Below are 17,690 nucleotides of genomic sequence, written 5' to 3'. Positions count from 1 at the left end.
GTAAAATTATTCTGTGATCTGCTTTCTGCTGTAGATGATTTAGTCATGATAATTTAAAAGAAAATTTGCCTCAGCTTTTCAACTGATGACATTTGCTGTTATAGATTGGTAGGAGAAAGTGAGGACTGCAGATGCTGGAGATCAGAGCTTTATAATGTGTTGCTGGAAAAGCGCAGCAGGCCAGGCAGCATCAAAGGAACAGGAGAATCAATGTTTTGGGCATAAGCCCTTCTTCAGGAATGAGGAAAGTGTGTCCAGCAGGCTAAGGTAAAAGGTAGGGAGGAGGGACTTGGGGGAAGTGGTTGGGAATACGATAGGTGGAAGGAGGTTAAGGTGACGGTGATAGGCCGGAGAGGGGGTGGGGGCGGAATGGTCAGGAAGAAGATTGCAGGTCAAGAAGGTGGTGCTGAGTCTAAGGGTTGGAACTGAGAAAAGGTGGGGGGAGGGGAAATGAGAAAGCTGGAGAAATCTGCATTCATCCCTTGTGGTTGGAGGGTTCCTAGGTGGAAGATGAGACACTCTTCCTCCAGGCGTTGTGTTGCCATAGTCTGGCGATGGAGGAGGTCAGGGACCTGCATGTCTTTGGCAGTGTGGGAGGGGGAGTTAAAGTGTTGAGCCATGGGGCGGTTGGGTTTGTTGGTGCAGGTGTCCCAGAGGTGATCTCTGAAACGTTCCGCAAGTAGGCGGCCTGTCTCCCCAATGTATAGGAGGCCACATCTGGTGCAGCGGATGCAGTAAGTGGTGTGTGTGGAGGTGCAGGTGAATTTCTGATGGATATGGAAGGATACCTTGGGACCTTGGAGGGAAGTGAGGGGGGAGGTGTGGGTGCACGTTTTGCATTTCTCGCGGTTGCAGGGGAAGGTGCCAGGAATGGGTTGGTGGGTGGTGTGGATCTGATGAAGTCACAGAGGGAGTGGTCTTTCTGGAACGCTGATAGGGGTGGGGAAGGAAATAAAACCTTGGTGGTGGGGTCTGTTTGGAGGTGGTGGAAATGACGAAGGATGATACCATGCATCTAGAGGTTGGTGGGGTGGTAGGTGAGGATAAGTGGGGTTCTGTCCTGGTGGTGATTGGAGGGGTGGGGTTCAAGGGCGGAGGAGCGGGAAGTGGAGGAGTTGCGGTGGAGAGCATCGATGACCACGTCTGAGGGGAAATTGTGGTCTTTGAAGAAGGAGGCCATCTGGGTTGTTCAGTATTGGAATTGGTCCTCCTGGGAGCAGATGCAGTGAAGGCGAAGGGATCGGGAATATGGGATGGAGTTTTTACAGATGGAAGTGTGGGAGGAGGTGTAATCTAGGTTGCTGTGGGAGACAGTCGGTTTATAGTAAACGTCTGTGTTGAGTCGGTCGTCCGAGGTAGAAATGGAGGGGTCTAGGAAGGGGAAGGAGGAGTCTGAGACGGTCCAAGTAAATTTGAGGTTGAGGTGGAAGATGTTAGTAAAGTAGATGAACTGTTCAACCTCCTCGTGGGAGCACGAGGTAGCGCCGATACAGTTATCGATGTAGCGGAGGAAAAGGTGGGGGGTGGTGCCAGTGTAGCTGTGGAAGATGGACTGTTATAGATTGGTGTCACAGGAGGTATAAAAGGTCAAAGAATGAAGACATTTTCATCCTTGCATACTCCATTAAGATTGTCTGAATAAAACATGGTTGATTTAAAGAGGTAATAACTTTTCTCTTTTACACAGACAATGAGCAATAGTATTTTGATTTGAATTATTTTTAAAAATCCATCGATTTTAATGTTATTGTGACCTCTTCTTCATTCTAAGTCCTTCCCTCTTCAGCTAGTCTTCAACCAGTGACAGTAAATTAATAACTCCACCATTCTACAGTTGCTTTCAATTACTGGCAGTGTTCTAATACTCCCATCTATGCAGTGGAAACAGTCCCCATCTTTAAAAGTGTGGTTTCAAGTTATCCTTATGCACCTAGATTATAAGAAATGGGAACAGGAGTCGGCTATTTGGCCCATTGTGTCTGCTCCACCAGTCAATAGGACTGGTCCAACACTCCTACACTCCTCATGTCCACTTTTGTATTCTTGTTTCATAACTCTCGATTCCCAGATTGATCAAGAATCAATCTATCTTAACCTTAAATATACACAGGGACTCTACCCCCACAGCTCTATGTGGTAAGTAGTTCCAAAGCCTCTCAATCCTCTGAGAAAAAATTCCACTTCATCTCAATCTGTGTGCTTCATCACAAGGTATTAAAATACAATAAGCACAATTAAGGGACATCATTCATTCAATCTCACTTTCTTTTCCATAGAAAAACCCATCAACCACGTGCCCCATGTATCATTCCAAGAATTTGGACTCTGTTTATCCTATCAACAAGATGTTTCTGGGTTGTAATCATTTTGCATGAAGAAATGGTTCCTAACATCAGTCCTGAATGTGGCTTCAACCATTTATGCCTTTGACCCCCTTTTCCTGCAAGTGTGTTTAACTTGAAACATTACAATCATTAATTTGCCTTGTTTCATTGAAGTGAATTAAATTCACGTTTAATAGTAAGATGGAGACTGCTGCACAATCACCTCCCCGTCCACCCCCAAGAAAAACATTTGTGACAATGCCGTTGAATCTGAAAATATAGGATGGTTTAACTTAAAATAAGCTCTTATCTTAACAAAGGGGTTAAGATGTAATGTTCAATTGACCTTTGTTTGATTAAGTGAGCCTGTTTACTATTGATGCTCATTTGATTGGCTAAGTCTGGGTGTGAACTCAGAGAAAAGTGAAGATAGCTGGTAGCAAGTTGCTAGAAGCAGGAAAGAGCAGATCTTTTAAATCAAAGTGAATACATATATAACCTGGTGTGTCATCTATAGAGACTGCCAAGGCATAAAACACAACAGAATGTTTAATAGCAAAATCTGACTGGTAATTTTTTGGGAGAGGATACACAACCAGCGTGTCTGATGGATTTGCCCTGAGCTGTATTCTTCTGAATTTAATACATTACAATAATTATTATTAATTTGCCATTGCAGGTGATACAGGTGCTATTTATAATTACATACAAAATAGTTTTGGTAATTCATACATACATTTTAATGCATGCTTCACTTATTTTAACATTATCCAAGCAGTTCCTGTGGCCATATACTAGAACTATCATTACCTTCCTTGTATTCTTGTCAAACCCCGAAAGGTTGCATGTGTCCTGTTCAATCCTGCATTCTGCTTTTCCAAACGGTGCATGAAAAGCAACATAATTAAGTGGTCTTGGTGGAGTCATTATGCCACTAAGCTATACAAACCAGTAGGTCCCAAGTTTGAGCCCACGTTTTTCAGCTAAACTAGCTGATAGTGCGGCATGGTGGCTCAGTGGTTAGCCCTACTGCCTCACAGCACCAGGGTCCTAGGTTCAATTCTAGCCTCAGGAGACTGTCTGTGGAGTTTGCACATTCTCCCCACCTGTGTGGGTTTGCTCTGGTGTGCAGCTTAGGTGAATTGGCTATGCTAAATTGCCCATAGTCTTAGGTGCATTAGAGGGGGTGTGGGTTGGTTGGGCTGAAGGGCCTGTTTCCACACTGTAGGGAATCTAATCAATGCACCAGAGGATCACTAGTATGAGCCTCAGAGTTATTAAACCAGGGAAATAATAAGGCACCATTCCTGTTATTGACTTCAATCTGGGAACAGCTACTGCTGGTGGGTACGATGTCATCTCTAAGTAACTACGTACAAATGCAAGTAATAGTCACTTGAGTGAGATCCCAGAGACCAACTGTAGCCTGCAGCAATACTGGTACATCAGTAGAGCGTTGCATACTATTTAGATCCTTTGCTAATTAAATTAGTTGCTGGCAGTTTTTTGATAATTAACTAACTATGCTTCACTAATTCTAATCTCTAGATTAAGGCTTTGCTGACGCATGATACAGGGGAGAAAAGACGTCGCTGGGAGCACCAGTGGTTCTGTGCCCAAACAGACATTCTAAGCATGTAAGAAAAAACCCAAAAACTTGGGAAACAAGTATGTTAATATTCAATGGCTACATGAAAACACTGCACCATGAAAAAAAACTTACAATATGAATCAGATTCTATCCAATAAGACAATAGCACATACCACAAAAGCTGTTTTAGTTGTTCTGGTGAATAGACTTATGGTGTTACCTGGATAGCGTTCTTTCCAGGTGAAATCTTTGGCTGATGGGAAGGTAACAAATAACATTGGAATTGTTTCTGTAAATTCCTCTCTGGTTGCAGAAACGGTGTAGTTCATTCTGAAACAAAAGTTATAGGAAAGAGTTCTTCTCTCCAAATTCCTTTTCCACCTTTTTGAATGGCTCAAAGGAGAAGCTTAATAGAATATGCAGTGAAATGTTTACAAAACTGACAGGTAGAAGTCTAATATAAGTTCCCATTTTCTCTTTAATTAAATTTAATTTAATAAGCACAACATTCCTGCTATAAACCAGGCATTCACCTTTTCCTCCTTGAATTGCTTTACTACAGGGAGCTCACCTTCAACTAACACCGTGAGTCATCCTACACACCATGGATTACAACAGTTCAAGTAGACAGTTCACCACAAGGTATGGGCCATAAATGCTAATCCAGCCAGTGATGTCCACAGCATTTGAAAGAATTTTAAAAAGTCATTATATAACAGTTTAATTGCAAAGAAGCTATAAGGGAAATAGCCAATTGTTAATTAACTATTAATTAATTTGGCTGCAGCTCGGTAAAGATATTGTGTTGTGTCACACTGATTAAAAGCTTTCCTCTTGCAACCTATCTATCCTGAAGCATTTTCACTGCAACTGACAAATAACAATGAAGAGGTGAATTAATAATGAGCGCGGTTCTGTAAGTTTGTTTTATGCAAATTATTGTTGCTGCATTCAATATGAAGAAAAATCAGTAAAATGTGTGGGTGGCTTGGTGGCTCAGTGGTTAGCACTGCTGCCTCACAGCACCAGGGTTCCAGGTTTGATCCCAGCCTTGGGTGACTGTTTGTGTGGAGTTTGCATATTCTCCCTGTGTCTGTGTAGGTTTCCTCCCACAGTCCAAAGACCTGCAGGTCAGGTGAATTTGCTGTGCTAAGTTGCCCATAGTGCTTGGGCAATTTAGAGGGAAATGGGTCTGGGTGGGTTACTGTTTGGAGAGTTGGGTTGGGCTGAAGGGCCTGTTTCCACACTGTAGGGAATCTATGTACCCACTGATTTTGTTAACTTCATTCTATTGTGCTGCCATTTGGCAGATTATATTTTGCACCCTGCCAAGGTCATGATCTATTAAACTATATTTAGCTTATGATTGTATTTGTGAATATATTGTGCCTTTGTTCACTGGAATTAGCCTGAATGTGTATTGGGTCTAAATTGGAATGACATCCTCACCTCCTCTGCAAAGTGCTATAAAGCTCTTGGTTGTGCACATTACAATTTTATTGCCTAGGTCCACTTCTTTCCCAGATATCAAACAGCACCTTCCATTAAATTCCATTGAATATCTACAATGTAATATGGTTCAGACTGATTCTGAACTGCCCGACAAGCCTTTAAGTACGAGGGCAATTAGGGATTAGTTGGGAAACAGCTTAGTCAACTTCACTCACATCCTGCAACAGAATAAAAAAAATTGAAACAGTATCCTAAAAAAGGTGGGTTTTAAAAAAAATTGATTTATAGGATGATAGCATTGCTGGCTAGGCCAGCATTTATTGCCCATCACTAATTGCCCAGAGGGCAGCTAAGAGTTAACCACATTGCTGTCTGTCTGGAGTCACATGTAGGCCAGACCAGATGAGGATGGTAGTTTCCTTCCCTAAAGGACATTAGTTTTACCAAAAATCCACAATGGATTCTTGGTCACCATGAGAATGTTAATTCCAGATGCTTATTAAATTCAAATTCCACCATATGCCTTGACAGGATTCAAACCCAGAACATTACCTGGGTCTTTGCATTAACAGTGATAATACAACCAGGCTATCGCCTCTTCAATGTTTGTGGATAAAAGAATCTGTCTAATTAAAATGGCTGGAAAAAACAAGCTGGAATGCAAATATTTTAGTGGATTGAAGTAGAATGTAACTTGATGCAATGGGTTTGAAGAATATTGTTTCAAACTGGGAATCAGCTTCACCAATGGCACAGGCAAACGGGGATAGAATCCTCTCTCTCATGGTTTTAAAGATTTTGAGTGAATGAAGTTAGTGCAAACCATAATCGGTGGCACAGTGGTTAGCACTGCTGCCTCACAGCGCCAGGGACCTGGGTTCAATTCCCGACTCAGGCGACTGACCGTGTCTGCGTGGGTTTCCTCCGGGTGCTCCGGTTTCCTCCCACAGTCCAAAGATGTGCGGGTCAGGTGAATTGGCCATGCTAAATTGCCTGTAGTGTTAGGTAAGGGGTGTATGGGTGGGTTGCGCTTCGGTGGGTTGGTGTGGACTTGTTGGGCTGAAGGGCCTGTTTCCACACTGTCAGTAATCTAATAATCGGTTTGTAATGGGAGTGCATCCCCACAAGAAATAATCTATATTTCAATAAATTAACATTTTATTTTGAAAGACTACAAGGCTGCATTGCATGGGCAGAGAAACTGAAAAAGATGAGAGTTTTAAAAAATGTTTCCTTTCACTAAATATGAGGATTGCTGACAAGGTCAGTATTTGTCAACCCTCTCTAGTTACACTTGTCGTGAATGGTTTGTTCAGATCTTTCAGAAAGCAATTGTGAGTCAATGGCATTGCCATAGTTCAAGAGTCACATGTAGGACAGACCAGGTAAGGATGGCAGATTTCCCTCTCTGAGGGACATTCATGAACCAGATGAGATTTTACATCAACTGATGTTAATTTCCATGGTACTTTTACTGAAACTAGCTTTGATCTCCAAGATTTATTAGCAGAATTTAAATAGCATCTGCTGCTGTGGTGGGAATTAAACCTGTATCCCCAGACATTTAGACTGGGCCTCTGGCAGTGTATTCATGAGGGACGTGTCCAGATCCCATGTAACCAGTACAATCAGGAAGCACCTGAAAAGAAGCAGCACCCACAATACTGTTACACAGGGGCTTCAATCACTGTAATTTAACCTTTGGAAATGTGCTTCAACAATCCATTCAAGGTTAAAACTCACAAAGTCCAGTTATATAAACTCTGTATTCTATGATCCTGCCCCACTCGCTACCTGATGAAGGAACAGAGCTCTGAAAGCTTGTACTTTTAAATAAACCTGTTGGACTATAATCTGGTGTTGGGTGATTTTTAACTTTGTCCACCCCAGTCCAACACCCGCATCTCCACATTATCGAATCCATTCAAGGATTATGTTCGTGACAAATAGAACAGGTGGATTATTGGAGGAGAAAAAATAACCTTCACAAAGTCTGAAATTATCATCCAGTCATGGTCTAGTATTAATGCATCAGGTCAATGCAGAGTATCCAATAGAATAGATGGATAGGAAGATGCGTTGGTGAGGATGACCCTGAAACTGAAAGCATCAAGTTCAGAGGGAGAGACTTAATGTTGCTGTGGCCAATGTGACTCCGAATGAATTTGATTAACCCTTTCCATTAGACACCAAAGACAAATCAACCGAATGGCTTTCAAAATGTTTTGAACATGAGAAAAGGTATGTCTGCAGAATCAATTCTTGTGTTAAAATGGTAACCATCAACACCAGCAATTCATATTTTATACTCAACATAGAAGTTGACTCCATTTTCTGGAATGATATTTAAAGCCTTCAGAGGTTGACTTATAGGCTACTATCTACAGTGGCAAAAGTATATTCCAGTTCCCATCACTGTCATCCCTCACCACAAGCAGCATTTAATTGTTGGAATTAACACTGAGATGGCCTGCAGTAACTTACAGCTCATCCAGATTGTTGTGTAGATAAATCCAATAGTTGGTTGCCTTCAGTCCTAAGTCTTCTGTTGTGCCTTTGAGACCAACAAAGACAAGGAATGATCCCATGCTATGTTGGACCATGTCAAGCTGGGATTGAATGGCTGCAAGAGAAAAGACACCACTTAGCATAATTACTGCTGTGTTCTACTGCATGACAAACCATACACACACTTCATATTCATAGAATCCTACAGTGTGGAAACAGGCCATTTGGCCCAATAGGTTCACACTGACCCTCCGATGAGCATCCCATCCACACCCATTCCCCTAACCCTATTACTCTACATTTCCCTCTGATTAATGCACCTAGCCTACACATTCCTGAGCACTCTGGACAATTTAGCATGGCCAATTCACCTAACCTGGGCATCTTTGGATTATGGGAAGAAACTGGAGCACCCAAAGAAAACCCTTGCAGACATGGAAAGAATGTGCAAACTCCACACAGTGAGTCACTCAAGGCTGGAATCAAACTGGGTCCCTGGCGCTGTGAGGCAGCAATGCTAACCACTGAGCCAACATGCTGCCTATGAATGGGAGGAATGCTACCATATTAACATTTAGATAACCTTGCAATCTCTCTTATGCCTTCAGTAATATTAGCAACATTCAGGAAAGTAAGGCCAGGCGGCCAGTAAATGATGGAGGAGTGTCTTTGTTAGTTAATAATGAAATTAATAAAATAAAAAGGGATGGCCTAAGTTCAGGAAGCCAGAAGGTAAATAGTTGGGTCAAGATGAGAAATGATATAGACAAGAAATTAAAGATGGTGGTGTGGAGCATAAAGGAAGAAATAATAGAAGATTGTCAGAAATACCTGATGAAAATCATGAGAGATTTTAATCTATACATTAACTGTAAAAGTTTGTTGGGTAAACATAGCTGAGGAGAAGAATTCATCAAATGTATTTAGGGTCGTTTGTTGGAACAACACGTTCTGGGGATAACCTACTTCTGCTCCTTGTTCATATATTTGTGGCAAAGGCCTGTTATTGGTAAGGCCATTTGATGGTTTTCAAATGGCAGAGAAACATGAATATTGTTCTATTTATATCAAGTGATACATAGCCAATAAAGATCACTTGTTTGGCAATCTCACATACTGGAGATCACAATATATTGATTAACCACAGGAAGCAAGCTCCTGAAGTTGTATAATTAGAAAAGCAGACATCTTCTCACCAGGTTTTGCTTGAATTTCTTTTGGTAAAAGGTGTTCATAAGTGTTGAATATTCCAGCATCAGAGATCACTGAAGGGGCATATATACATTCTTCTTCCTGTCCTTTTGTTACAGCTACTCCTACAGGGAGAAATACTTACTGTGAAGATATTTCAAATGCAGTAAACTGTGTCATAAAAATGATTGGAACAAATATTGTTTTCATGAAGTGAATGAACACCTCATTGAGAAGCAGAATACATTGGCCTGTTGAAGGCTGTTCCACAGAAGGTGAGTTGACCGATGAATAGCCTTTGGTGATTGGTGAAAGCAAGAATGGCCTACTGATTAGATTAGATTAGATTACTTACAGTGTGGAAAGCCCAACAAGTCCACACCAACCTGCCGAAGCTCAACCCACCCATACCCCTGCATTTACCTCTTACCTAACACTACGGGCAATTTAGCATGGCCAATTCGCCTGACCTGCACATCCTTGGACTATGGGAGGAAACCGGAGCATCCGGAGGAAACCCACGCAGACATGGGGAGAATGTGCAAACTCCACACAGTCAGTTGCCTGAGGTGGGAATTGAACCCAGGTCTCTGGTGCTGTGAGGCAGCAGTGCTAACCATTGTGCCACCGTGCTGCCCACTACCTTTCTGACTAAGAGGTGGCACAGGATAGAAACTGAAGATTAACCAAAGTAAGGTACTGAGAATTTAAACTCACCAATGGCTTTCCCATCCTTGTTTATCAATATCCGTTGAACAGGAGCACGCACTAGAACAGCACCACCTGACCTCTGTATGACCGGGATAATATGGAAGGCGATCTCGCTGGCCCCGCCTTTTGGATACCATGCGCCACGTCTATAGTGATGTACCAGTAATGCATTCATTACAAAGCTGGTGTCTTTGGGAGCAACACCTGATAAGGCAAATCATTTTTAAAAAAATTTCCAAATGCATTGTAACCACTGTACTAATCTTTTCGGAGTCATCACAAAGTATAAGAAAACTATAATATTTGCTACAAATGTAGAATGTATACAGTCATACAGTTGTTTTCATGCTTCTGTGATCAACACTATAATAATTACCTTGCATGCATGTGTTAAATTGTGCACACTTTCAATTTTATGAACATCGCGCCGTGTCAGAGCTCTGTAACGTTCATCTCCAACAAAAGATAACCTAATTTACTTCCTTTGTCATTCAGTAGGATAATCACCTTGAAAATCCTGTATTCACCAGACTGAACTGAACTAGCCATATAAAGGCTAAAAGAGTAGGTAAGAGTCCGGGAGTCTGCAGTGAGTAACTCATCTCCTGACTCTCGATAATGCACAAGTTAGGAGTGTGATATACTGCGATGATGCTGCTCTTTTAACAAAGTTATGTTGTCCTTGGTTTTATCAAAAGGGGTTGTAAAGGCAGAAGTTCCAATATGTCTGGAAATATTCTACTTGAGAAGGCTGTTAAGTCATTCTTTTAAAACATTTGCACAATGAAAGGGGAGAGGCCAGTTCTCTCAGTTCAGGGTTTATTTTGATTTGGTTTTAGCAAGCAGTCTGTTTGCAGCTGCTGGTCTTAGCTGGATTCAACCAAGCTTTTCTGGCCGACTGTCTCTCTGACTTCGCTCCTGTAAGAACTTGCGTTTGATTTTACCTTTTTTGCCAAGGGTGTGTTTATAGGGATGTTGCGAGTTTTTGGAACATCATCATTAAGTTGTGATCGAGTCAATTGGGTTTTCAGATAGGCTATTAGATTAGTTACAGTGTGGAAACAGGCCCTTCGGCCCAAAAGTCCACACCGACCCTCCGAAGAGCAACCCACCCAGACTCACTGCAATCTTCCCCAGGCAAATAGAAAGAGGCAATAAAGAGGTTTTGTCAATGTTCAGGAATGTAACATTCTGCAGATACAGTAAACAGGTACAGTGGAAATAAATGTTTAAGGTGATAACGGGCAGAGATCAAGTGAGCTGCTGTATCTTGGGTGATGTTGAACAGCTTGTGTATGTCATTTTCGAATTAGGCATAATGATCAGGAAGAAACTGATAAGAAAATAAATATTTGGTCAGTGATAGGATAAGGTAGGATATTTACACACACACACACACACACACACACACACACACACACACACACACACACACACACACACACCAGTATCTGTAACACATTCATTGATTAGTATATCATAAACACAAAGGGCTTTATCTTTATTCATCTGTTAGTGTGGGAGAGAAGGATAACAAGGCAAGTAAAAGATTCCTCTTACCAGTAAACATGTAACAAAAGACTGCTTGGAGATCCTGGTTATCTGTTAGTTCACTAACCACTTTTGTAAGGCTAGTGCTTGCAACCTTAAATATTGTAGAAATCCAATGAATAATGCCTGTCCTGACGAGAAATTTGGCTATGGGAAAGGGGATCATCTTGAGTACAGCCATCAGAGGTACTTGTTTTGAAACTTGCTGTAAAATGGAACAGAGATAACAAAATTCTTCCCATTTAGCATTCTGTAAGGTGACTTCTAAAGTATATTTCAATTATTTAGAAAAAAACTCCCCATGAAGAATATTTACCAAAGGAATTTACAACTGCAATACCCACAGCGTTCTTAAGTTAGGTTACCTTTCACTACGAATGTCAACAAAACAGGAAACAAACATGTTTCTTCATCATGTATCACTGTTATATTTCAGGTCTGTGCGGAGTTGTCTCAGGTCTCAAGAGAGCAGTCAAGAGGTCAACCTACTTTTAAACGTGAAATCTAACATTACTTGATTTGAATGCATTCACTGTGCTTCAATATAAGATTGAAGGAGAGCTAGGTTTGCCAGATTCCTTGTTCCAGCTATGTTCAGGCAATTGAAGAAACAGCAACTGAGAAAAAGTCATTAAAAGGGAAATAGACCATAAGAACATAAGACATAGGAGTGGAAATAAGGCCATTCGGCCCATCGAGTCCACTCCGCCATTCAATCATGGCTGATGGGCATTTCAACTCCACTTACCAGCGTTCTCCCCGTAGTCCTTAATTCCTTGAGACAACAAGAATCTATCAATCTCTGCTGTTGATAGTAATGCTGTTGTTTGTCTTTTCCCATTGTTCATCATCTGAAGGCATTGAGTTTTTTGATTTTTAACTTTATCAGAATTTGCATCGTCAATTTTGTTTTTAATATCGGCAGTTAACACAGACTTCCAATTTTAAAAAAAAGTTATCAGCCAGTACCCCAAAACATTCAAACAAGGTCAAAGCATACTTTCAACTGACTGTGCTGATTTAAAAATGATTACGCAAGAACAAATCTCTTATTGACAATCAGATAGGACGATGTGCAGTAATTACTTTAACATGTGCAAAATGAAAACAAAGTGAGACAGTAATGATTTTGGCCTTTTCTCAGTTTGTCACACCAAATGTGGGCAGATAAATTGGTCTGTATCATGTCCAATCTCAGAGTGTGATGGTGTAGGGGTGTTATCAGAAGTCTAATAATCCAGAGACCCAGCTAATATTCTGGGTTAAAGTCCATATATGGAATCTGAATTCAAAAGGGCAAGAACCTGGAAGTAAAAGTTTAACACCGACCATGAAACATTTGTTGGAGGCATCGGATTCTACAAAGTGTATGGGCCTGACAACATTCCAGAATTATACTGAAGACTTGTGCTCCAGAACTTGTCACACCATCGACAAGCTGATTCAGGACAACAGCAATACTGGCATCTATCTGATAATGTGAACATTTTCCCAGGTATGTCCTGTATGCAAGAAGTAGGAAAACTCTTACCTGGCCATCAGTCTACTCTTGCTCATCAGTAAAGGGGACACCAACGGTGCAAAGGAATAACCTTTTCACTGATGCTCAGTTTGGATTCTGCCAGTTCCACACAGCTTTTGATGTCTTCCCAGCTTTGGTTCCAGAGGTGAGGTGAGAGTGACTATCCTTGACGTCAAAGCCACACTTGACCCAATGCTGCAGTGAAGGCCCCTAGCAAAACTAGACTCAATGGGGATCATGGGGAAAACTCCCCACTTATACAAAGGATAATGGTTGTTGTAATGAGCAGGGTTAGACCTCCCAACTACAAAAAATCTCTGCAAAAGTTCCTCAGTGTAGTGTCCAAGGCCCAGCCATCTTCAACTACTTTATCAATGACCTTCCCTCCATCATAAGTTCAGAAATAGAGACGTTCGCTGATAATTGCACAATGTTCAGCATGATTTGTGACTCCTCAGATACTGAACAGACCATGTCCAAATGCAGAAAGGCCTCGTCAATATCCAGACAAGTGGCATAAAGCTTGACATCATCCAAGACAAAGTACCCACTTGATTAGCACTACATTCCAAACATTCACACCCTCCACCTCCAATGCACAGTAGCAGCAGTGTGTGCCATCTACAAGATGTATGTAGAAATTCACCTTGGTTCCTGAGACAGACTTTCCAAACCCATGACCCCTAACATCTAGAAAGACAAGGGCAGCAGGTGTATCAGAACACCACCAGCTGCAGTATAGCACTGTTCCTTCAATGTCACTGTGTTAAAATGCTGGAGTTCTTTTCCTCACAGCTTTGTGGGTCTATCTACACTAAATGGACTGCAGTGGTTCAGGAAGACAGCTCACCACCACCTTCTGAAGGATAATTGGAGGTGGACAATAAATATTTCAAATAAAGGACATAGCATCTTCCCCCAGAATCTCACTGTATTGGCTTGGATCATCCTTGATTGTCCCAGGTGATTAGCTGAAAGGAGTGTTAAATTAAAAACACAAATAAAGGTCCTTCAATGATTCAGTTCGAAATGTGGAAACAACATTTCATCTTTTCCTTACTTCACTTAATAATTCTTGGCTCCAAGCTTCAGAAATGCTCACAAATCAGCAATGTGGCCATAACCAGATTATTTGCTTTTCAGTGATGTTAGTTGAGAGATAAATATTGGTGAGGATACAATGGAGAACTTCCTTGTTGTTCTATGAAACAAGAGGGTAGTTGAGAATCAACTGCATACCTCGTCAGAAGAAAGGTTGGCCATGTGGGGGCAAGAACTCTCCCCTGACTCCTGGCTTGTGGATTGTGTCAGAAAACTAATCACGTCAAACTTACTAGAAACCAGAGCTCTGCGAGAGCAAGCCATTATCATTCCAAAGTAAAGGTTCCAATGTCTGGAGGTCAGATGCCTTAAGTAACCCCCAAAGGACCTCTAAACTCAACTTAGTGTGATACATCCTCAACAACTTGAACTTGGAGACACTATTTTATTCATTCACAAGATGAGGGCATTGTTGGCTAGGCCAGTATTCATTACTCAGCGGGCAGTTGAGAGTCAACCACATTGACTTGGTCTGGAGTCATATGTAGGCCAGTCCATGTAAAAATGATAGATTCCCTCCGTATAGGATATCAGGGACCAGTTGGTGGTTTTCCTGACAGTTTTCACACTAGAACTTGTTTAAAAATTCTGGTTTTTAGTGGATTCAAATTCTCCCACCTGCCACATCAGGATTTGGACCCAGGTCTCCAGAACATTATCTCAGTCTTTAGATTAATAGTCCAGCAATAATACCACTAGGCTGTCACCTCCCCATCTTGCTGAGAAGATGTGGAGGAGTAGGTTAAAATGGGCTACTAGGCAGCTGAGGATCAGGAGAGAGAACAAGCCGAGCAATGATGCCAGACTTCACAATCCTGTGAAAGAAACTAATGAATGAAATGACTCGTCTCATCTCACCCTCCAATGCCAATAACAGGCCCTACAACCTTCACAACCACTGAGCTGAGTCATGTTTTAGTCTTGAACTTAATACGAAGTAAATAAAACGACGTAACAAGCTGGTTGATTACACTCCAATGGAAATGCATTTTCATTGGTGTTGGGAACTAACAATCACCCTTTGCAAACCCAGTTTTTAACTGTAGGTATCTGATTGTCTACTATGGTCCTGTCAGGAGGATATTTCTCAGTGGTAATGGAGAGGGAGGTGGAAGGCTACTTAGATGAACCTCAGATAAATCAAGCAATCAATGATTTTTATTTGACTGCAGAAGCTCCAGTCCTTCAGGATGTGACAGTGCCTATGGCAGTGCCACTAGCTGGTCCTAGTTGAGAAGATGGTGCAAGAACCAATGCATTGCCATCCTGAGAATGGGATGAAATGGGAAGTGTGTGGCCCTGTATTCATTAGCGTTTAGAAGGTTGAGAGGAGATCTGATCAAAATGTATAATGTCCTAACAGGGACCAACAGACAGAGTGGAGGGAGAATGGTACAAGTCACAAACAGTGCTGCAGAAGTGCAGTTGAATTATGAGGCAGTGGAGGCCATTTGGCCCATTGTGCCTGTATTGGCTGTTAAATGAGTATGATTACCGAGGGCCAATGTCTTGTTTCTTGCCCACACCCTTGCATATTATTTCTACCAGAATAATAATTCAATGGCTGCTTGAATGCTTCAACTAAACCTGAGTCCTGAAGAAGGGTTATACCCGAACCTTTGACTTCTCCACCTCCCGATGCTACCTGGCTTCCAGCCTCCTGCTTGTCTACTCCACCATACTTTCAGACAATGCATTCCACGCCCTAACTAATTGTTAACTGAAAAAGCTTTTCCTCTCTTCATTCTTGCTCCTTTAGCACATCACTCTAAACCTGTGTTCTTTTGTTTTTGTCCTTTTTATGAGTGGACATGGTTTCTTCCCATCTAATTTGTCCAACATGATCATGATTTTGTAAACCTCAATCAGAACTCTGTCTTTGTCATCTTCCCTCCAAGGACAACAGTCCCAACTTCTTCAATCTATCTTTATAAAGGAAGTTCCTCATCCCTGGAACCATTCTTGCAAACTGTTTCTGCACTCTCTCTATTGCATTCTTCCTAGAATGAAATGCTCAAAACTGTATAGAATTGCCTAGCTGAGGTTTCAACAAGTGACTTACTCAAGTTTTGTACCATCTCTTTACTCTTATACTCCATGTCCCTATTCATAAAACCGTGTGCGGTAATTGTAATGAGGTCTGCCAGGTGGGCCTCATAGAATATGAGTTCCCAGATTGGGCTGTTAATCTGGTTGAATCAGGGAGCCCTGGCTGACAGATATAAATAGCATGTCAGAGGTTCTGTTCACTCTGCAAGCTGCCTCTGAGGGATATGGTTCAGTGCCCAGAACTCTCCACGTGTAAATCAAGGGTGACTTGGTGCCAGATACTGGCCTTTGGAATTATTTCACTGTGGATGCTTCATTTACTGCTCTCTAATTGTCCTAACATTTTCAATGATCAGTGCACATACCCATCCAGGCCCCCTTGTTCCTGCAAACCAAAATTCTGAGAGCATTTGGTATCTCTAGGAAGGTCCAGTTCAGCTCATTCCCAAATTTTAATACTTGAAGAAATTAAAATTACATCTCATCTGCAGGAACTGTAGGCAACTCCTTTTTTTAGTTATTATTATTATCTCCAGACTTCGCTTTCTTCCATCCATTGCCATATTACTCTTGATGGAGCATCAAAACCTGTATTTTGTTTTAAGAAATCAAGCACTTCACTTCTTTTCCATCACTCCAGCATCCCAACACTCCAGTCTGGGAAAAATAATAACTTCTTATTCTAAAATAATTTCACTACTTTAAACTTATTTTCTTAGGAATGCTGCTTAGCACAAGTTTTCTCGTTGTTTGATACATGTTTCTCTCCCAAACAACTTCTCATCACAGACTCAAAAATTAACATCAGACTCTGGAAGGTTCTCCCCCAAGCATTCTGCCTAGTTTCCTGGGAACTCTGGGTAACTTCCTTTCACCTATGTATTGCAGTTTTAAAAGGTAATGGTTAACTCAAAACACACAGGCGAGCCCATGTATTTCACTCAGAATGCAAAGAGCCTAAGCTTGCAGTAAACCATACTAAAATGCAAAGAGATAAATTTCAGTTTTGCATACTCCCAAATAGCCTTTGCTGACATTCATCAAAAATCAGTGTTGGGCACCAAATTGTGAATTACAGCAACACGAATTCAGATAGCAGGTTTCCCTTCATTTTAATTTCAAGGAACACTCAATTTTATTCTCTCACCTGCATCATGATGTTTAAGGAGTTTATTGATGTATAAAACTCTGTATGCTACAAACAGTACAAATATTTTGAAATAGCTTAAATAGTAATATTCTGCCAAACTATTTTGGTATGTTAATACTTATGCACTTAGTCATTTCATTTCATCTGCATTTTAAATTTAATATCATATTCTGAACTATTCAAAAAAATGCTCCAATTTTTCAGTTCAGAAAACTCTGAAGCACAGTAAGTGGCCACCAGATGGCATTGATGGGCTACCGGAGGGAAGACTACTAGGTCAGGCTCAGAATATTTTGCTTTTTTGCTAACTGTTTTTGAGACAAAATAATCTTAGAATAGAATACAAGTAACAAAACAGGCAGTAAATATTCACATTATTTAGATTTTGTGCTTTTGTTTAGATTACATTAATGAGAAATAGATATTATGCTAATTCTAAGGTCAATATTATGCTAATATTCAATCCCTCAGGAAATAAGATTACTTCAGGATGTGCTGTAAATTAAATCCACTCAGAATCACAGTATCCTCCAGTGCAGA

At 41.1% G+C, this 17,690-nt stretch overlaps 1 protein-coding gene across 1 annotated transcript in view; it reads right to left on the bottom strand.

Annotated features, from left to right (window-relative positions):
- Positions 1 to 17,690, bottom strand: part of LOC132830765 (all-trans-retinol 13,14-reductase-like) — a 44,525-nt gene that overhangs the window by 10,596 nt on the left and 16,239 nt on the right. Inside the window, exons 4-8 of the mRNA XM_060848604.1 lie at positions 11,338 to 11,533; positions 9,784 to 9,981; positions 9,072 to 9,191; positions 7,852 to 7,990; positions 4,136 to 4,245 (exon numbers count right to left, since the gene is read on the bottom strand). Coding sequence (XP_060704587.1) covers positions 4,136 to 4,245; positions 7,852 to 7,990; positions 9,072 to 9,191; positions 9,784 to 9,981; positions 11,338 to 11,533 — 763 coding nt within the window. The remainder of the gene's footprint in view (positions 1 to 4,135; positions 4,246 to 7,851; positions 7,991 to 9,071; positions 9,192 to 9,783; positions 9,982 to 11,337; positions 11,534 to 17,690) is intronic.

The sequence above is a fragment of the Hemiscyllium ocellatum genome, chromosome 32 (genome assembly GCF_020745735.1).
Source record: "Hemiscyllium ocellatum isolate sHemOce1 chromosome 32, sHemOce1.pat.X.cur, whole genome shotgun sequence".
NCBI lineage: Eukaryota > Metazoa > Chordata > Chondrichthyes > Orectolobiformes > Hemiscylliidae > Hemiscyllium > Hemiscyllium ocellatum.
The sequence above is the reverse complement of the archived record's forward strand: the minus strand, read 5'-3'. Positions and strand labels throughout refer to the sequence as shown.